The sequence below is a fragment of the Zeugodacus cucurbitae genome, chromosome 2 (assembly GCF_028554725.1).
Source record: "Zeugodacus cucurbitae isolate PBARC_wt_2022May chromosome 2, idZeuCucr1.2, whole genome shotgun sequence".
Lineage (NCBI taxonomy): Eukaryota > Metazoa > Arthropoda > Insecta > Diptera > Tephritidae > Zeugodacus > Zeugodacus cucurbitae.
Window position 1 is genome coordinate 61,815,306 of NC_071667.1, and position 22,757 is coordinate 61,838,062.

A 22,757-nucleotide genomic window follows, 5' to 3' on the forward strand; every position below is an offset into this window, starting at 1 on the left:
ATTAGCCATAATCCATATAATTAAACCAAAAACTATAAAAATTCAATATCTATAACTTCCTATAGTACACATAATTTCGTAGAATACTGTAATAAACAGTATGGTTCAAGATTTTACTGTCACAAAAAGTAAACACAGCTGTCATATATGAAACGGTTTACCTGAAACAGACTTTTGTTTATGAAATTATTGAAATTTTTTAACCACAATACCAACAAAAATACAAAATATAAAACTCTCAAAATGAGCGCGGCTCTCTTATTCAGCAGCGCGATTCAGCTAGATTAAAAAAATAGAGGACTGTTGCATCGCTCGCTGTTACTCTTTTATTTTGGTACTCCATAATTAGCGTAGAGACACAACAGATGTTGCCAGCCCGCATTAATTTCCAGCCAATCGAAAACGAAACATATGTGAGCCTAAACATTGATTTTTTGGGGTTTTGTTTACATAAAATGCACAATTTATACAAGTGGATTTGTGTTTTCGTTGATTTATAAGTGCGTGTAAGTAAACAGTGGAAAGGTGCAGACAAGAACCGGAGCTGCCGCACATGCCAATGAAGTGATTACAATTGAAATTCTGTTTGTTTTTAAAAGATCTAACCGTGTTTCTTGTGTGGACCCAATGCACTTCAGGTACTCAAGGCTACTTAAGGGAATCACTCTGATGATGCTTGATGAAATGTTGGTAAATATACGAATTTATTTATTTGGATAAGAGTTGAGGTGGTTGGGGTTGAAAGTGTTAAGAAATGTTTGCATATATAGAGAGAGGTATTTAATTGAAAAGTGAAAAATAAAAAAAGTGATATGAACGAAACTAAAAGCTCTGATAAGCTCATGTTTCAAAAAATTCAAAAATTTTAATTCGACCTAGATAAGAAGCTAAAAACCAGCCAGTGGAACCAGTATTTCGACCTTATAACGCAAATTGACGTAAAAAATCTGCTTTAGTAAAGTTATATACAATTCAAAAAAGACTCAGAAAAAGTTTAAATCATACCGGCTTAATTGATTTTTCCTCCCTAACAACAAACTATAACCTTTTAAAGAGAAATAACATTTATTATCACTAACAGAGTAATCAAATTCGTTATCACGATTCCAAAGAATAGCCTTGAAACGTCATATTTCCAAACTTTCTTTCCAAGAATTGAACAAATACAACAGTACAAACACAAACAAAACAAAACAAAGATCTATTATGACTCGGTGCGCTTTGTATTCAGCTTATCAGATGTAAGGAATAATCACACCCTCCCTTACATTCTGGATTAATATATTACCTGTAGATTAGAGTGCATATACACAAATACTTAGACAAGATATATAGCATATGCTTTGCTTATATCTTATCGCTTGCATTAGGTTAATGCAAATTATAAATAAAGTATGACAGAAAAGAAAACAAAACAAAACAAAAATGTGTCGTGTTTTTGACGAGATGCAGTTGAACTTCCCCAACTCGAATCCACAAAAAAAAAACTTCCAGTTAGAGAGATTTCCGAGATACGAAAGGAAGTATGTATAAAATTTGTCTTCTATTGCCAATTCCAGAGTTCGAGTTATGGAGAAGTTTGAGTTAGAGAAATTTCAGTTATGGAAGTTCAACTGTATCTCGTCAAAAACACGTTTGGTTTGCAAATGAGCAATATATGATCTATTAGACTTCATAACTGGTATACTGTTTTTTTTTTATATTTTCATGTTTACTTAAGGCAGTAGACTGCTTTACAGGCTTCAAAAAATCGATGTTTTTATTTTGTTTCAAATCTCTTCCAAAACTATCCAAAAATATGTCTTTAAAATTCGAGAGGCCAATTCGACATATTTTCGAAGCTAGAGCAGTTTTAGTGGCCGAGCGTCGAGCTGGTGCGAATGCAGACCTTTAAATCGCGTTTTCTCGAGTTTTCATTTCCACAAGTGTTAGAAAACCGTGCCGGCGAAAAATAATATATGTCTAGCTTCAGTATTATATTATCTTCTATTTGAAGTTACTCTAAAAAAGTAAGACAAAAGTATTATTTAAACTACTTGTTTTGCAACTTAAAGTCAATTTTTTTCTTAAAAAAGTGAATTTTTTTTTCAAACTTCGAAAAAATTTGGAATTTAATAACTTCTTCGGTATTTTTTTAGTTCATAAAGAAAAGAAACTTATAAAAATTAAAAAAAAATTGGTTCGACTGTTTCAGATGCATCGCTCGAGCTCCATCACCGGCACCGATTTACAAGTGCAGACTCCAGGCGCTCCAGAAAAATACTTACAACTATGAAAAAATTTCAATATTTTTTTAAAATAAATATTGTTTTTTTAAGCCTTATACCTAAGACAGACATATGGTTTCCATACTATAATAGATAATCCAATGAAAAGCTCTAGAAACCATGAACCAGCATAGTGACACACATGTAGTATTGTACTATGTTAACATTCATCAGCTGATACAAATAAATTCAAGTAAAATGTAATTATGAATAACAGGCAGGAAAATTGATTAGTACATTTCACAACACCACAAAATTGTAGTCTCTGTTGTAGTACGGAACACCATTTGCTTGCAAACAAAATTCGGAAAACCGGTGATAACATATGGTTTCTGAAGCATACTACAATGTATGCTACATGTCTGTCTCAGGTATTAAATATAGTACACTATCGTCTAAAAATTCCATTTACCGCAATCATTTCCTTCCCTTTCAAAAAAATTGCTAAAAAAACGTTTTTTTTCGGCTTCTAAAGCAGACTACTGCCTTAATGTTTAAAATAGTCTATAGCCCTTAAAAGGGTCTAATTTTGACAATTCATTCTGGAGGAAAGGGAAAGGAATCGAATTCCCCATTTGTTTGGGAAAAATGTTCCACGATCTTATGTTGGATCATAGAACTCTAAAAGGACGAACAAAAAAATATTTAAATTTTACACATAAAAGTAAAAAAAAATGTTTATACTAAAATTAACCAAGTGTTTGATATTTAAGAATTATCTAAACGCCTGATATTCGCACGTCAATTTGATCCAACTAAGAAGCGCATACCAAATATTGTCTAAATGCATAACTTAAACCAATAAAAGATGGCAGATACAAAAGATATGTTAATATACGAAATTAATATTTTATTCGCTTTATTAGCAAGTCTCAAACCGGATGAAATTTCCGCGAATACTCCACGCATTAAGTCTAATATCAACATTATAAAAATACTTTGAATGCGACACATGATTCTTGCTCTCCTTATGCCGATTACGATGATGATGCGAATTTTAGTACGCGAAATTAGTATTCAACACGTCAATTGTTGATAAACGCTTAGAATCATTTAAATTTTATGCACTCTTAAATCTTTGCTTGACTTTCTAGGTTAGTCGTACGGACGTTGATGACAAACGACGAGAATGAAGCATAAAAAATACCGGTTAGTAAATTTTTGTGTTTAGCATTTTGTTGCTAACTTAAAAAACTAGTCCGATAAAAAGATAGATACATATAAAATATATACAAACAAGACTAAGCTTGATCACAAGCCAAACTAAAGCCATTGAAACTAGAGGTGTTAAATATTTTCATTTTTCCACACACTCAAAACTAAGTTCGTAATAAATATTTTACGCCAAATATCAATCGAAATTAAACAGTTAACACAGAACCCGAAGAACGAGAGAGCAGATGAGGTCCACGAAAAAGCTAAACTTCTAAAACACACCGGCCAATTTTCATTGTAAAGTCATCAAAAACGAATCAAATCGCTGTAAAATTGTCTGACACGATTTTAATTGTTTTCTTAGAGCGTTTTAAAAATTAAGCTATACAATATAGACAGCTTTATATATGTACATATGTATACATCGGTTGCAATTTATTAGCTGTTAAAGATAAAAGAAAAGTCCGAGATAATGAAAGCATTAAGATTGCTGTAAAGAGAATGAAGCGATTGTTTGAAAAATCATACAAAATTCATTGCCTTGAATGGCATTAGGGCACATAAATTGGGCTCAGACATACAAACATACATACAAACTCAAATATATGAAAATCAAGTGTGGAAAAAGCACTTAAAGCATCGGCTGGGAAATTCGAAGGAGTACAAAAGTAAATACTTATCTGCTTAGAAATATAAAAAAGAATCTCACACGTTCACCAGCAATACAACAACAGCAACAATAAGCGCCACAGCAGCAGACATGGCTACTCAAGTGGTGGCATGAAGGGAGCTTGCTTAGATGAATATTACTGTAGAAGAGCGTGAATTTTTATCGAAATGCATTTTTAAATTTATGAATGGTTTTCAATTGCCATTTAATATTTATACAAATGCAATGCTGCACACACATTTATACAAATATATTTACATGACCAGAAGGGGAAGTATTAAATAATAATTTGTGTTCGTTTATAAAGCGTGGAAATGCAAAACGGTAGTGTACTCGACAATTCGATGATTTGACAGCATTACAAACAGCTGTTGGTTCTTTATCACTTACATATGTATGTCTGTATGTATTTAAGGCAACTGCACACCAACTACACATAATCAGCTCTATGTAAAATACACGCTGAATCATTCTAACCGCAATCAAGTTTGAATTAAGTGAATTTTTTCCTCATTTAGCACCCCTATAAGGAAAAAGCTTACTTAAAACCTATGCAAGTTATCGTTTAGTTAAAGATCATTACGTTACTAATATTAGATATTACTTGCATATAAAATTAGTATAACAGTAAAAATAGTATGAAATCGTAAAGTAAACATGAGAGAACAAGTAGGTGGGTTTTCATAATAACCGAAGCACTATCGGTTGTGCTAGATTATTCAATAATTCGCCATACAGGGTGTATAGAAAATATAACTCAATATTTAATTTTTTCGAAAACTCAAATTATAGTAATGTTCTTCTTCTTCTTGACAAGCGTAGACACGCGGTTATAGCCGAGTTCACAACAGTTTGGCGCCAATTGGTAATACCAAGTGAAGCGAGGCCCTTCTCCATCTGGTCCTTCCATCGGAGTGGAGGTCTCCTTCTTCCTCGGCTTCCACCAGCGGGTACTGCATCGAACACTTTCAGAGCTGGAGCACTTTCGTCCATTCGAACAACATGACCTAGCCGCTGTCTTTTTATTCGCTGGACTATGTCTATGTCGTCGAATAACACATACAGCTCATCGTTCCATCGTCTGCGGTATTCGCCGTTGCCAATGTTTAAGGGACCGTAAATCTTCCGCGAAACCCTTCTCTCGAAAACTCCTAGTACCGTCTCATTGGTTTTTGTTCATCAATTGCATACTCAGTTCATTGGCAAGAGTGATTCTCCGTTGGATTTCAGTAATGTTATTACTTTTAATGTAATACACATATTGTTCTAAATCTAAATTTCAAAATAAGTTTAATAAACACTACTTTAAGTTCTTGCATTCTTGCATTCTAGCAAGATGTACCTGTGCTTCAGTCTCCTTGTTACAGAAGCGGCAGACCTCGGACGAGAGTATGCCTGAATTGTATAAATGTTGGCTGAACTTACAGTGACCTGTATAAAGTCCCATTAGTACTCTGAGTTTCATCCTAGGGAGGTTTATTAAATTCTTCACCCTTTAGGTGTTATATCCCCCCAATAGTCTTTTGGCCTGGCGTTAACCGACTGTCCGCTGCCAGTGCCTTTCTCTTTCCACAATATCCTCATTCCGAAATCACTCGATGGTGATTGTGTGGGGCCCTACCGCTAGGAAAGGTTCAGGACCCAGCAGTCTAGTTGCCGCTGCGGAACGAGCTACTTCGTCATTACCAGATCAGACCAGTTCATTACCAGTTCAGTACCCCGCTTATCAATAAATCCATTTATGCCTATTTTATTTCCAAAGATGCATCTGGAATCAGATTAGGCGCAGGAATCAATTTTGAATACGTTTTAAAGACAGAAATGTCTAAAGAAGCGCCCCTTTTTAGAATGTATCATATTTACCTCAATCAGTTCGTTTATAATACCGAATATCGAGGCTATAAATATGTTGTAGGTCACAATGTCTTTAAGTCCCTTTAAGTCTTGATCCACGATTGATGTATAAGTATTTTAACTGTGAGCGAATCGTGTCGCAGAAAATACATATTTTTGAAGGATAATTTATAATTACAACCAAAACGTTATGTATATGACTTCCTCTGTGGATTTGTGTGTTACTACCACTTTTTTATCTAAAATCTTGCATAGTCATAATCGATATATGATATGTATACATATGTAGCCTCAAAGCGAAAATCGTCGAACATTTGAGAATTACTAACAATAATAATAAACAAGATATTACTAGCATATGTGATCGAAAACCGACGAACAATAAACAAATGAGGAATTGAGATACACGAGAAGCGAGAGAATTGGAGCAAAAGCTGAATATCAGACACTTAATACATATGTAGATACTAGTATATACTGCATTTTCAAGTGTTATATACTTCAGCTGTCAACATTTCTAGCGGTTAACTGAGCAAGCTACTAAGTAAATCTCAGCTAGGCGCTTGACTTAAGCAAAGATCAAGCGTTTGGGCGACCTTTAGGAAGCAGTAAAGTCAAACGCAAATTACTCAATAAATATTTATGTATATAGATATTATATATTTTTGCAGTGTAATTGTAAATATATATGTATGTATGTTTATTTTGTTTGTAGAGCAGAGAATTCGCAAAAAAATAATTGAATCACAAACAAAACGGAAATTGCAAAAATTTACAGAAAAGATAAGCAAAATGGCGAAAACAGTTGTGAAAAGATAACAATTTCTATTCTATCGCTTATTTATAAGCTACTATGGAGAAAGGTGCAAACAGCAGTTAAGTGTATGTATCTACATATATGTGTAAGAGAATGAGTCAAATTAAATGTTTCGTTGAATTCACTGATAACGCTCAGGTGTTGTTCACACACATCAAAATGCAATAAAAACAAGCAATAAGCTTATTTTTATTAATTCATTAGCAAATTGTAATAGCAAGTGAGTGTTTAACACTTTTCATAGCGTTAATTTAACGTTTAAAATTTAGAAATAATTTAATTATTAAAAAAAATTAGTTTATTATTTTTTTCAACTTGACTTTTGAGTTGATAATAAACAGTAATAAACATAGTGCATCTAGTTGCCCACGAACATCAAGGTCATCACATTTCGTGTAACTGAATATCAGTGTCAATCTCACTAGAAACCAGTATATCGAGTAAAAATTATGATATTTTACAAAATGAGCGATATTTACGACATAAAGCCAGCCGTAGATACAAAAATTCACATATTCAGGGATATGGTCTTGACTGATTTGGACTTTTTTCAAATGGGAGTTGCCACATGTCGGAGGAGCTATTTATGTAAAGGGTTTTTCAATAAGAAAGTTTGGAATATCAATGGAATTACTTATTCCTGTGAAAGTACATTCGATGGCATTATATCTGGAAGTCGATTTCTTTTGCAAGGCCACATGCTGACGCTGTCCAGACGCTGAACTGAATTTTCGACCGTTTTCAATCATAACTCAGCCGATAACGCTTACTGCTGCAATTTCACGTTCGTTATTCATACGAAGTTCATCAATCGTGGCTGGCTTGTTGGCATAGACCATAGAGTTGATGTAGACCCACAGGAAATAGTCTAAGGGCGTCAAATCCCACGACCGAGGCTATCGTGAGATAACACATTCACCAAACTTGGTTTCAATAAATCGATTATGATATTCGTTGGGTGATTTGTGGAGCAGTCCTGTTCGAACCACATATTGCCCGAGTCCATATCATCCAATTCGGGTCAAAAATATTCGGTTATCATTGAGCGGTACAGATACCCATTCACAGTAACGTGCCGGCCTTGATCATCACGAAAGAAGTTCGATCCAATGACGCCCCGGCCCACAAACCTCACCAAATCGTTCCTTTTTGTGGATGCAATGATGACTCATGTATGTATGTATGTATGTGATTGGCGTTGCAACCGTTTAGCCGGTTATAGCCGAATCGACGATAGTGCGCCACCTCTCTCTCTCCTTCGCAGTTCGGCGCCAGTTGGAGATCCCAAGTGTAACCAGGTCGCTCTCCACCTGGTCCCTCCAACGGAGTGGAGGCCTTCCCCTTCCTCGGCTTCCTCCGGCGGGTACTGCATCGAACACTTTCAGGGCTGGAATGTTTTCGTACATTCGGACAACATGACCTAGCCAGCGTAGCCGCTGTCTTTTTATTCGCTGAACTATGTCAATGTCGTCGTATAACTCGTACAGCTCATCGCTCCATCGTCTGCGGTATTCGCCGATGCCAATGTTCTGTGGACCATAAATCTTGCGCAAAATTTTCCTCTCGAAAACTCTTAGTGTCGTCTCATCTGATGTCGACATCGTCCAAGCTTCTGCACAGTGAGTATTGCTGCCTGACCAATAACGCATATTTTGCTTATTGACGAAGCCATTAAGCCAGAAACGAGCCTCATCGCTACGTAAGACGTAGTGCTCTTTATGTTTAGGCCACTGACTCCGATTTATGTTTAGGCCACTGACTCCGATTTTCGGTAGTAAAATTTAATAATTACGACTCGTTATTGGGTCGTATATCTTTCAATGATGAAATGGCAAACCTTACTGAAGAGAAATGTCAAAAGAGCGGGAAAAAATATGTGTCGTTTGCTGACCCTATCGGTCTACTTTTGTAGCGTCCTTTTTGAAAAAACCTTTAAAACCATATATAATTTAATTAGTTGTAGGTGTTACAAACAACTTAAACTCTGCAACATGTTGCGAGATTCGCAGAAAATGAGAGTTGCTTCTAGTAACATTGACTGGAAGTCCTACAATAAAGCACCATAAATAATTGTCTCGAAATGAAAAATGTATTTGCATGACTATAGACTCATAGATACATATACTTATACAAACGTGATATCCAGCAAATACATACGTATTTATGCATGCAAGTATCTTGCAACGATCAATAGCATATCTGTGAGAGACAAGACAAGTGACGAGTGAAGAATAGAAATCACGTGGGACAAATGCCAAGCCTGTTGTAATATGTGCGTAAACATTTATGTGGGTGCAAGGTGTGTTTTTGTTGGAAACAAATAATGATAACTGCAATTGAATGGTGAACACAAGCGAACCAATAAAAACAAAGAAGCTTACGAGAATAGCGCAAGTGACTTTTACATTTGTGAACACATAAGTATACATAAGTGGGTGAAATTTTTTTCAAAATAAATGTTTTTTAATTTTTTTTTAAATGTATTTTTACAATTAATTAATTTTTTTAATAAAAAAAAGTATCATTCAAAATAAATGCTGATCAATGTGATTGTGAAAACAAAACAGTGGCAGAGGCGACCAGTGCAACAAGTTAGTCTATGAGATGTGCTCGAATCGGTATTGTACAGCCAAGCCTAAAAAAGTCTACACCAAAATGATTTAAGCAGCATTGCTACATTGTATACACTATTCGCCACTCAATAAAGCGAACTATGGGCCACTGACAGCAGCAGGTATGCAACCTCAATTCTCAATTTGAGCCGACAATGAATTTCGGGTTGTGGCCACTGAGCGCTAATTGTGGCTGCAACAGCGAAAAAGGCCGCATTCAGTGTATACGTTGGCACAAAGCCGCATCGGGAGGCGAATTATACATTGTTGCCAGCGAAAAAACAAAAATCAGTTATAATGATAACAACACTTTGCCGCTACCGGTTGCCAGCTGCCAATACGACGCTGCTCGCGATGCGCTGTGGTGATGCGATCCCGTTGTTGACTGCAAAAGGCGACCGACGGAAATGTGGTGGCTGAAAGCTGGTTGTTAGCTGGCGGTTGATAATAAAAGCAAGCACATATACTCCTACATAAATATGTACATATGTATGTACGTACCACATGTGCGCTGCACGTCACAAGTCAGTGGTTTACTGCTGCTGCAAACGGGGACTGCAGTCATGGCAATACTTTAGTGAGTACTTTTTGTGTGCGCGAGCATCGTACAGCACTTTGGGGGAATTGCTGTGGAAATCGAATGAATTGCGCACCCACCGCTACTAAATGCGACGAAGCGTTGCAACATACATATGTACCTATTTATATGTATTTATGTGTGTATGTTTGTATTATGTTAAATTCGTTCAAGCGACGACACAAAAGCGCAAGTGAAGCATAGCGCGCAAGCGTACACCATAATTTGATGTGCTGCCGCCTGTCTATACACCTGTATCTTTGAATTTGATTTTTGTTGAACGAAAAGCCATGTATTTGTCAGCACACCGCATCAAAAGCGTACAATTTATATGATGAGCATTGAGTATGTTGGTGCATGCATAACATATATATGCAAACATACGACTTGCGTCGTACCTACACTTACATAATCTGTGAAAAATCATATTTACATTATTGTTGTTTACTGATAAACTGAAAATTTCATTATATACGAATATTATGTCATATATATATACAGTTGAACTTCCATAACTCGAACTGCTCTAACTCGAAGTTCTCCATAATTCGAACTATTAAATTGGCAATAGAAGTCGAAATTCATACAAATTACATTCTGTAACTCGGAAGTCTCTCTAACTCTAATTTTTTTTGGATTCGAGTTAGAGAAGTTCCACTGTATATATATGTTTATGGAAGTTAATATGACGTTTGGTTGTTGTTGTTTTTGTTGTAACGTTCAATTACAGCTTACAGAGATTCTAAGTCTTATAAATCGTGCAGCCACAGGTCTAAAAATTCCTTAGTTTAACCATAATCCACGGTTGTATTTTCGATAATTAAAAATGATTTGTTTTTCTTATGTAATAAATATTTTCAATTTTGAATAATCTAAAAAGTTACGCTATGGATTTATCAGTAAAGTATCGTAAACTTTTCTCAACAAAGAAATATTTGAAAAATAAATATTTGAACCAGCACAAATAGGCAACCACAACTGGTGGTTGCAATGGAAATTAATAAATGTGAGTAAACCCATTAAATAGTAAATATCAGAAGTACACCCTCGTGCATTAGAGTACGAGTAAAAATTGTTACATATACGAATTTATATAAGTGTATATGGACTTGCTTACGCACACCACTTGCACGGCATACTTGTAATTATTTATATATTTACATACATACAAACAGTATTTGCAGCTGCGCCAGTTGCAAGTCTAGAACCGCTCCCGCAATCAATTGCTATGTTTGTGCAATATGTGTGGCACGCAATATATTGTAACTTCACGCATTTTAATAAGGCACCTATATGTACATACATATATGTATAAAAATATATAACATAAAGTATGTAGAAGAAATTTCAAATGTGTATGTATGTAACTGCACTTATGTTTGAAAATGCAAAAGCTTGGCAAGTGCATTAGATACATAACGGTGTCACGGCAACACATGTCGGAAGCAATCTAACGCGTTGACAACGTCAATGGAGCACTTTATATATATAAATAATTAGCTAGGCTGTGTCCATTAGTAAAAAACAAGTATGCCTATACAAGCAAATTTAATAAAATGTGAAATAAAACCATTTTGAGCAAAAGCTAGTGTAATATTTTGGTGCTGCACAGGTGGTAGGGGTTGTAATGTTGTTCATGGTGCAGTACCGATAGCAATGGCTGTCATCGGCATCGGGTGATCGCACTGGCTTTGCACTGTTATACAAACGACGGAGGCAATCAGCCAAGCGTAAACGCCAAGCAGAAAGCATGCAACAACAAACCGAGTTACTTAAAAAAAAACAACAAAATACCATAACAACCTGCACTAATAACAACAATTCATATAACAAAACTAATACAAACAGAGAATTTTTAATAAAATATAGATAAAAGCAAATACAAATGTACATACATACATACATATGTATGTATACATAACAATAAAAAGTATATAAAATACATTTATATTGGTAAATTATATGAATTATAGCGTAGTTAAAACAAAACAAAAAACAAGTAAAATATTAAGTGCAGCAAGTGCGCAACGAAGCAATTCAACAATGCAGCGCAGTTACTGAGCAACGTGGCATAAACGGGGCGGAAGAAGAATAGCTCAGGGACATACCAAAGAGTGGCAATAAATATACTACATTATTTTTGCAATGAAAGTAAAGATATTGTCAATCAGACCGGAAGTTAAATTGCAAGCGTATGACGGAACAACGCATAAATTCTTATCCCCCTTTATATGGGAAAAGTTTTTTAATATTTATTTTTTTTTTGTTAATAAGTCTTTACAGTCAAACTAAATATGCACTTACCTTTTGTCCTATTGCATCTGCCGCTGCTACTGCTTCCTTAGCCACGCCCACACCATCAGCTGAGATTGCATGCGTGGATGGTGATGTCGCATAGACGAATAATGGCAAAGAATTAAAGTTACGCAAAATTCCACCACAATCCTTAAAGCGTCGACACAACAACAATTTTTTTCCACACAAACGAGATTCTGGTGCATCATCCATGACCATTACTGACATCGCTGCCGCAGCAGGTGTAGCCAATGTTTCTACTGCAGCTTCGTTTTCATAACTGTATGTTTTGTTGTTTTTCACTTTTTGGGTGTGTTGCTCCACTTCGTCAATTTCCTCCTTTGCCGCTGTTGTCTGTGTAACGCACCCATTTATAGTCGTTGATGACTCCTCCGCTATAGTATTAACAACAATATGGCTTGTTTGCTGCTGCTGCTGCTGCTGCTGCTGCCTATCCCCACTAGCCTCCGCTAATTGCAGTTGCTGTGGGTGTTTCAATGCATTTTCAGATGTTGCCGTTGTTCTCGTAGCCATATCAGTATCTTGTTCACTTACATATATACCAATACTAGGTGTACGATAATGTGTATGCCGACTTTGACGTTATGAATGAATGGTATATCTGAATTATTTGATGGACGGTTTCTAAGCTGCGATGCATTGGCATGTTGAAAATATACATGACCAATTTACTGACATTGAGCTCTTTTATCAAGAACCAATTACAATTTTACGTATAGAAAGCCAATAGTGTTATTGTGTAAAATTCTGTTGCGAGCGTAAAGTTGGAAAGCAATCAAAATTGGCTAAAAGTGTCGGCCATAAAACGAAGAATTATACGAAACAAAGACGGAAATCGGTAAGTACGGCAAACGAGAGATGCGTCCAAACACAGTAACAGTCGTACCAGAAAAATGTCTTTGTTTCGATTTTTTTCTCTATAGCTACAGATTGTTTCTGTTGCCCAACTACCACCATACACTCCGTATATAATATACACTTTCTTTGTTTTATTAAACTTTTCCTAACACTTTTATTTGAGTTTACAATTTGTTAATTAGATCTTTCGATACTAAAACGGCACAACCACTTTTCACGTCACTTACTCCTCTAGACCCGTAGATTCACTTGAACGAACAATGACCTTGCGGTATCAATTCTATATATAAAAACAACTTGCGATTACCATCGATAGTTTAAGAAACAAGTTTTCATAAGTTAATAATCAATCACTTTTGCAAATTTCCTACAATAAAATAATGGCAAATTAAATATTCGGCTGCTCAACTCGCGAGTCGCGACGATTGAAAATTGACATTTGTATTGTCATTCCTTTTGGGACAATTTCGTACTTTCATTTCGCTTTGTACTCCTTTACAGAGTTGCACTGCGCCCTATTTAATTTTATTTTAAATAATTTTTATTTCAAAGTAATTATATTTTTTATTAACTAATTAAACTTATTCTAGTTTACGCAAGTGAAACTTAATTTTCAATCAAGAAGACACATTTTCCTAAACTATTTATTAATATACATTATTTATATAGAGGTAGGTAATGCAGTTGAAATTATATTAAAAAAAATTTACTTTGGTTTCAAAATTTAAACTCGTTTTTATAATATCTTTTATTTGGAAAGCAGGGTATACTTAATTAATTATTAAATATTAATATTAATTAAAAAATTAATATTTCAAATACGAGTATTATTATAATACCAATGTATAGCATCTTCCTATCTATAGTATCCTATCAGAAAACAAAAACTCTGCTAAATACGGATAAGGGTACTATAAAAAGAAGCAGTTAAAATACTACACATTATCATTAAGAAATTTAATTTTTATAAATATTATTAATATTTACTAAATTTTTGTGAACTCCTGTTTATAATTATTCGACGTTCTCAACTGTCTTATCGACCAACGGTCTTAAAACTAACATATACATCCGTCTCGCTTATGCATTAAACAAACTCTTCTCTCAAATTGATATGTGTGAGTGAAACGAGAGAATCACATAAAACTTTTTTGCTTGAGAGATCGAAAACAAATTTCAGTGAAAATAGTGCAACTTTCGGATAAAAATTCAAATGACTAGTATATTAAAATTTATCAAAGCTTACAAATTAAATGTAGACTTCACTTTTTAGCAAATATCTCTAGTTCGCTCAAATATAAATTAAAAAGTAAGCGGTGAAAGTGTGAGTCAGCCGCCATAGTTCCGTTTGAAATCGCCGTTTCGGCCAATTGGCAAAAAGATTAACAGCGACGCAGAGTTTACCAAACTCTGCGAGCCGCATTAACGACGTTTGTCATTCGGTTGGAGGTAACCCTTATATATTCAGATTTCACCTAAAGAAAGTTATCTAAAAATTCATTAGCTTGCTGAATGCCTTTAAAGTAGGCGGAATATTTTTCTTTTGGCTTTTCAGAAAAACTGTGAATCGAGTAAATCGGTTTGTGAGTCTTTCAAAAGTTGTGAAAAGCGATATAAGAAAAAGGCAATAGACATTGAATTGAGATTGGAGAAGCTTATAAGCGAAAAAGTGTAAAAGTGTGCGAAAAATTATTCGCCGAATTGCTTAAATTCCGGCTGTCAAAAATAAAATCGACTAGACGTAGAGTTTTGTCTTGCTTGCGCGCATCGTTGACCAAGTTCGCCCATAAGAAGTTGTAGTTGCGCTAGTCACACTACAGGTGTCCTCATAAGGGACAGATATTGAGTAGCCGCACCGCTTAATCGACTTTGTTGCAGACGAGTGCCGAAGTGAATCGAGTCTGCTGGTTTTGATCTTCGTGATTATTCGGTCTGATTGGTCGTGGTTGTTCGTCGAGACAAAAATTCAGTGCGATTGCTGCGAGAATTGAATTCGTCGTACTCGTGGGCTTTAAACGGCAAAGAAGGAAAATTTTCTTTTTTTAATAGAAATTTAGTTTGTGCGCTACGCTCCACACACACATTAAAAATAATATTTCAACAAAATGGCGTTAAAAAGAATTAATAAGGTATGTTAAATACGTTTAAAATAGGCAGCAATTGAAATGCATTTTAGGGCATGGTGCGAAACTTCTTTATGCAAGAAATAACGTGAAACGATGAGCCAGCAGAAGAAATGACGGGGAAGAATTGATCGAAAATGGGCGACGAAGCACCGACAATGCTAGCGATAGCAACGACCACGACGTCTCATGTTCATAGTGACAATTTACTGACAGGAAAATTAGAGAAAAGAAATTTAAATTGCAAACATACTACATATGTAAATTAAATTATGCAGAAGTATTGAGCAGTTGTCAATTTGAGATACCAAGAACTAAACTTTCCGGTAAATTTTAGCGTATGTGGGAACTTGTTTCGGACTGACTGGTATTAAACATCGATGCCATTATTGAACTTTAGTGTTTCTTGTGATATAAAAACAATTAAGAATTTGTGAATTCTAAAGTGCAAGAAGTAAAGAAGTTAAACATTTCATATGCAAAGAGTTTCACAATTTCGCTGTGCATAATACTGCAATCCCATTGTGATATAGTTTTGTTATACGTTTGTTCGCTGTGGTCTGGATTTGTTACCCAATTCATTGGTATACATAGTAATTTATGTGCCTGAGCATCACTAATCGGCAATTATTTCTAACCTTACTTTTGACTCAACTAGCATGATTTTAAACCTATAAATTGATTGTTCAGATTTTATTCTATAACAAATCAAAACGTATAAAAAAGTTTTGTACATATAACCCTCATACAAGTTATTTGTTGGTTTTGCCCTTCGGTATATCCAATATTCTTTATATCCTTTCTTCCAGTCAGCCGCATAAAAAGATAACAAAAAGGAAACAAAACCTTCGAGATAAATATGGAAACAAGAAGGAAACAGTTCAGTAGCAGCGCGGTCGTAGTAGCGCTGTTGGTACTTTCCATTTCTTTTCCTCACATGTAATTCACTATAGGAATACTCGATTCACTCCAATCGTCACGACGCTTTTGTCGCAGCGCTGCTACGTTGCTTGCTGCTCACGAAGCAGAGAAATTAATGCTGACAATTGCTTTATTTGTGAAATGAATATTTATAATAGGATTTCATTTCTCATTGTTTTTCATAAATATGTTAAATATATTTAATATAATTTAGACATATTATTTGGAAATTTACATAAATATTCTTCGACATTATAGTCAGCGTATTTACGAGCTTTTAGTTCGCCGCTTACTGCGACGCTAGCGTAGCTGATGTCTAATCGTTTCCACAGTGTTTCGACTTCGTGTACTATCGTTTCCAACAGTGTTGCCTTGTTTTGGATGTCTCGCCGGATTGTTTTTTTCTTCTATCTGCAAATTCATTACGCTTTCATTTTATTTAATGTGAATTTTCTTTAATTTTAGTGATTTTTGACGTTATAACCATATTTTGCTTGAGTTCCCTTGCACTGCTTGGACTTATTCAATAGGGAATTATTACAATAATGTAGGTTTTAAATTTGTGTCTATACTGTTTTACTCTATTGGTGAATTAGTAAAATTATGACTTCAATTCAGCTTAACATAAGTCAAAACTATGTAAAATGTAATTTATTTCTGCTTTGATAAATCTTTTTGATTGATGCATACATTTTTGCGAAATTATTTGGACTCATAATTTTAAAGCAACACTGTCTCTTTTTTTTTTTATCCATTTCAATGACTACAATTCGCTGCTTTTGCTTTGTTACTTCTTCGTCCGTAAATGTTTACAGCGACGTATCTGCTAACGCTACGTTGGCGCCGCTGTTTCCGTCACCGTCATGGCCATTGAATTTATAAATGAAACTGGGAATTCTTTACGTATTTAAAAAACTAAATAAGAGTTAAAAACTGGCAAATGCAAATAGTGAAAGGGTATTAATATTTTTATTTTTAAGATTTCTATTTCATTTAAAATATGTTCATCGTTATGCTATTGAAAATGAAAAATTAGTTGTAAATAATGTTAGGAATGAATAAATATCTTTGGGAATTTTTTAAAAACGTATAATGTTTATTTGCATATGTATGCCGGTTTGCTTAAAAAATTCACGATTAATAAGAAATGTACATACATCTTCATGTTTTTTTATGTTCTTGAAACCTTTGCGCGTTTGAAGTTGTACTTTCAAACATATTAAACCAATAATAATATAATTATTTAGTAGGAGCTTTTTTCAACATTTGTACTTATTTAGAAATATATGAGAAGTGAGAAAATTTAATTTTCAGCTAACTTGTTATTTCAGTTGTTTTAAACAACCCACCTAATTTCCTTTATTTTCCTTAAGTTCTTCATGATCTTTTTATATAGATGTGATTAAACTCACGTAAACGTATGCGGAACAAAACCTGTGAGTTTCTGCCTGCGTCAATAACTTTGCAGTCACCATTGCCAAGTCAATGCTTTGATCCAAACCAACAATGCGATTGGAGCTGTACGTGAGTCATACGGGGACCATACGGCAACACCAACTGTTTACGTTGTGAAAATTTTTTCTGTTCATAACTAAATATAATGGCGAGCAAAACCAGAGTAGTGACCAACAATCAAAGTGGTGTTTGCAAATAAGAGTTAAAAAATAGTCATCACAGTGTAAAATTATCGAATACAATCTTAAAATTCTTATTTCGCTGTGATTTAGGCGAGTTTATATCTATTCATCTGTTTTTCATTGCTCAGCAAGACACTGTCTATATTCAGCCGACGTTTGCCAGTCACTCCGTTAGCCAATTTATTTTTATATACATATGTATTTTTAAAATTCTGTTTTCTAAGTTTCCTCAAAGCATATATGCGTTGTCGTATACTTTTTGTTGTTAGTCTTATAGTATTTTGACAGTATACTCGCGCAGTTTTCACTTTTGGCTAGGTGATGTTGCTACTTGTCACAATGTCGCGTTTATAATGGAATACATTCTTCCACCTTCTAATAATTGTGTGGGGTTTTGAAATAACTTTATGTTGGTCTTACGAATTGGAGTTAGTTGTAAATATTAATGTTTTAACGTTTTTGATTTAGTTGCCGCATTATTACTTTATGGCCGTTTTTTATTATCTATTTTTGGTTTCCATTCTGGAAAGCCGCACTAGCAATAAAAAGCTTAAAAGTTAATTGGTTGGTGTGCGTATCAACGTATGTACATACGTATTACTCTCTGCGCTGTCTATACAAAATGACCGTTGGTGTCGGCCGTTGTCGTCTCCTGTTTTTCTTCTGCTGAATACAATGTTCCCAACATGTTCACATTGCCAGAATTTGGAAAGGGCCAACGAACTTTACATTATGATTTTTTTCTTTAGTTTTTTTTTTATCTATATTGTTATTCTGATTATACTGTTGGCATAAATGCAAAATTGTGCTGGCTGCGTTCGGTTTACGGTCGACTACCTGTGTACACTTGGGAAATTTTTGTGTTTTAAATTGTTCTTGGAAATCAAAAAAAAAAAAAAAAAATACCGAAAGTTTAAATTAATTTCGCAATTACATCTTCCCTAAAATGCATTAAAAATTTGAGGAACTTCTGCGAATATGTTTGAATTATTTTTGACTTCAATATATTTTTAGGAACTACAAGATCTGGGCAGAGATCCACCTGCACAATGTTCAGCTGGACCAGTCGGGGATGATTGTAAGTATAATGTGATTAATACGTTACGTGTACTTTTGTTTATAACTAAGTTTATAATAATTATTAATTTGTTTACACTTCGTTGGGATATTAATGCATTAATTAAGAAATAAGTGTGAACAATTCTGCATAGTGAAAAATGTTTATCAATCGTTAGTTGTGTTGCATAAAAAAGTGGATTAAACAGAAATATTTAACTGTTTTAAATTTTTATATAACATAATTATATTTATTCTTGTTTGTGATACATATTAATGTTGGATTTAAAAAAACTATAAACTTATTCGTGCTAAAATAAAATAATGTTTAACATGACATAACGCACTGCCTTCGTTATGATCTAATTAAAAAATAAGAATTGTTCTATTTTCGACATTAAAAGAAAATATCGTTTTACAAAATAATAATTTGTATTGTGTTAAAATATATGATGTGTTCAAATGTATTCCATGACGTTTAAGTGACATTTAAGTGACTCATTAATTTATTGTAAATTATTATTCGTCGGAATAATTACTATATAAGTTAATAGAAGCGAAAGCTTAAGTGAGAATAAAAATGTAAAAACCCCTAATGGTCAATATCTACTGATATGTAAATACTGTAGACGTTTAACAAAGAGGGCATTCATTTTCCATAACACCAAAGAGTAAAATTTATTGTATACTACTGACAGCTCGATATACATATGTATGTATATGTACTTCTATGTGCATGTTTGGGGCACAACATATGTATGTACGTATGTATGTATGTAGTACAATATAGCAATTCACTGCTTGTCTACACCCATTTAAATTTCAATGTGAACCACACCAAGTTACCTTTCAACCCACCAACCAACCATCTGCATCGTTGGTTTTGTGTAACGCTTCCATCCCCATTGCGAAAATGAAAAAAAAATTGTTAAACTCCACAGTGCTGCACTCCACTTTAGCTGCAAAGCTTCGTTGTGTGTCGGTCGGTGGCAATGAGACTTTATAGTAGACCATTACGGGTGGGTGTCGGTTGCAGTCGACTAAATTCAAATGAAGTCGCAGCAACTGCACGACTGCTGCTACCTGCAAAGCCAGCGACTTTGGCAGCAGCAGCGTAACCGCATTGAGAACAGCGTTTCGTTTGGTTTATCCCTTGCTAGGTGCGGGTGTTTATAAAGTGTAGGGTAGTGCAGGTTAGATCGAAAATATTGGATCTCTGTAGAAAGACATTGGTTGTGTGACAGCTGTTGTATCAGTGACAGTTGTTAGTGTACCCACTACTCGGAGCAGATGTTATGCTTCCGATGCGGGATCACTTAATTTCAGTATGTGGTTATTATCGTTCATATTACATACAAATAATATATCGCTACTGTTATGTTACTAAAAGTGTTGAAGTGGAAAAATTATATGCATTAAAATGTTGTGAAATTAAGGCTGTATTAAACAATTGTCCCTCAAAATGAAATATGTAAATAATTATAAAGTAATAATCCTTAAGACCACCACCATTAAAGTGCATAAAAATAAATAAAGCCTAAAAGAGGAACTCAGATTCATGTCCTACTATATACGCTTTTAACAGCATTCAAAAAATACAAATTTAACATTGAAATTCTCTTTTAGCTTGTAGATGTAGATAAGAAAGATATATTTGTTATATATGTTTTAAGTACATTATATATGTATGTTTGTTTTTAGTCATCGCTATACACAATTTATTTACGTAGTTTCCGATTTTTTTTATGTGTTTTTGTTTTTTGCTTTGGCATGCGCTTATCTATGTATGTAGTTTTCTTATTCTAGATGAAATTAATCACAATTCTTTCTTCTCTTTTTCAGTATTTCACTGGCAAGCTACAATAATGGGACCGGTAAGAATTTGCATATGGAATAAAATATTTTTTGCTTGTTTTTATAACCATAAATGACATTATTGTTTTTTTTATTTATTTATGCCATGATACAATAATGTAGGGTTGTGTTGGTAGAAGCCGTGCTTCTTCAGAAATTATCAATCTCAAATTATTTTCGTTTTGTTTTGATCTGCGCATTCTGATTTACATTTTACTTGAAAATTGATATTAGTGAAAAATTTCCTGCATTTTTCCTTTATTATTATAATTATTAAATTTTAATTAACTATATTTAAAAACTTTGAGAAATCAATATGGCACATTTGGCATTATTATATACAAATATTAAGGACATCTTCGTTGTTTTTGTCAATGACACGAGCTCAGTCTATCAGCGGACGGAAGTGTCCCTTTTCTTATTATAGCATGTAAATATATTAATGATTCTAGTCTAGAACTAGTCGATCATAGTCTCTCATCAATCTCAAATAACAGAAAGAGATATTTTTCGAAAGGACTGTATAAAATGAAAAAAATATATGTATTTGATGAGTAGAAAGTGTATAGTATGTAGTTAATGTGATGCAGGAACTTGTTGCATGCAACATATGTTTATCGGTTTGGTATGTCGAAATTAAATATGTATAAGTTGGAGTTTAGTCTACTACAGAAAGAAGTGTGTGAGAGTTTAAGGTAGGACATATTGAGCTTATTTCATTATTATATAGTCCGTACCTAGATACAACACTAACAATCATTGATAAAATTTCGGATATTGTGCTTAAATTCGTCTCAATGCTTTCCAATTGAGTTAAAATCATAAGTATACAGCCAATTTAGAGTTTGAGCCATTGCTGAGTACAAGTTATTTCACAAATCAGTTGAAAGAACTAACACTGACCAAATCACTTAAACGATTATCTCATTTATAATTCACTTTTTGCTTTCAGCCTGACAGCCCGTACCAAGGTGGCGTGTTTTTCTTAACAATTCATTTTCCAACAGATTATCCCTTCAAACCGCCTAAAGTGGCTTTTACAACGCGTATATACCATCCAAACATTAACAGTAACGGATCGATTTGCCTCGACATTTTAAGATCTCAGTGGTCGCCAGCATTAACTATTTCAAAAGGTCAGTTGGAGTACACTTATTTGTACTATTTACATATGTAGCAACAACGTTTATATTTTTAAACATAATTTTATTTCTTTTGCTTTTGCAGTTTTACTATCGATTTGCTCTCTTCTCTGTGATCCAAATCCAGACGATCCGCTTGTACCAGAGATTGCAAGAATATATAAAACCGATCGGGAAAAATATAATGAATTGGCACGAGAGTGGACTAGAAAGTATGCTATGTGATGCGCTCCAGTTCGTACTATCGATCCGTCAACTAGTAACAACAGCAACAATAGCAACAAGAATGGCATCGGAAAGAAGGATTGCTATAACATCATCAACAACAACAACAACAACAAAAATATAATGAAATCAACAATAGCAACTAAAATGGCATAGCGCTCTAGAGCAAACAAAAAAAGGGTTTAAATATAGCAGAAGCAACAACAACAGCAAAAGCAACCAAAACCACAATGTGAAACAATTCTTCTTCAGCAAATAAAAAATATGAAAAAATATTAAAACAATAAAAAACCACAACTGCATTAATTCAAGAGTAAGCAAGAATTATGCGTAAAACAAGAGAGAGAAACAGAAAAAAAAACAAAACAACCACAGAAAGCAAAATAAATCTGCGGGAGAAAAAATAAAGAAAAGGAATAAAATTACAAATTGATTCATAAAATACAACAACAAAAAACACATAAATCAACTTACTTATTATTATTACATTTATAATTAATTAATTAATTAAATTAAAATTATATTCTTCAGAAGAAACTTTAAAAGATAAATCAGAGATAAAACAATAAAACCATATAAAAAAATACGCAAGCATACATATAACATATTAAGAACTGCGCAGGAGAGGCAAAAGGCGAACAAGCGTTGAGCAAAAGTTTAATAAATACGCGTA

At 34.1% G+C, this 22,757-nt stretch overlaps 2 protein-coding genes across 5 annotated transcripts in view; one reads left to right on the forward strand and one right to left on the reverse strand.

The window, feature by feature from the left end:
* Positions 1-13,579, reverse strand: part of LOC105216778 (nuclear pore complex protein DDB_G0274915) — a 142,733-nt gene extending 129,154 nt beyond the window's left edge. For 2 of the 3 annotated variants that reach the window (XM_011191427.3, XM_011191428.3), the window contains exon 1: positions 12,257-13,578. In XM_011191427.3, coding sequence (XP_011189729.2) covers positions 12,257-12,781 — 525 coding nt within the window. In that variant the 5' untranslated portion in view covers positions 12,782-13,578. Of the gene's footprint in view, positions 1-12,256 lie in introns of all 3 variants that reach the window. The other variant, XM_011191426.3, reaches the window with a different exon arrangement.
* Positions 13,580-14,306: 727 nt separating this feature from the next.
* Positions 14,307-22,549, forward strand: LOC105216779 (ubiquitin-conjugating enzyme E2-17 kDa). 2 transcript variants are annotated; one of them, XM_011191429.3, is made up of 6 exons: positions 14,307-14,575; positions 14,682-15,255; positions 18,822-18,885; positions 20,706-20,737; positions 21,670-21,853; positions 21,945-22,549. In XM_011191429.3, the coding sequence occupies exons 2-6, from the start codon at positions 15,232-15,234 to the stop codon at positions 22,082-22,084; spliced, it is 444 nt and encodes a 147-aa protein (XP_011189731.1). In that variant the 5' UTR covers positions 14,307-14,575; positions 14,682-15,231; the 3' UTR covers positions 22,085-22,549. The 2 variants fall into 2 exon arrangements, with proteins under 2 accessions (XP_011189731.1, XP_054081442.1); XM_054225467.1 differs by lacking the exon at positions 14,307-14,575 and having other exon boundaries at positions 14,609-15,255.
* The last annotated feature ends 208 nt before the right edge of the window (positions 22,550-22,757 follow it).

Bases quoted from the DNA above. Each gene is read 5' to 3' on its own strand.
- LOC105216779 (XM_011191429.3), top strand. From the start codon at position 15,232: ATGGCGTTAAAAAGAATTAATAAG. The intron at 15,256-18,821 runs GTATGTTAAATA...ATATATTTTTAG, and splicing joins CGTTAAAAAGAATTAATAAG to GAACTACAAGATCTGGGCAG. The intron at 18,886-20,705 runs GTAAGTATAATG...TCTCTTTTTCAG, and splicing joins TGGACCAGTCGGGGATGATT to TATTTCACTGGCAAGCTACA.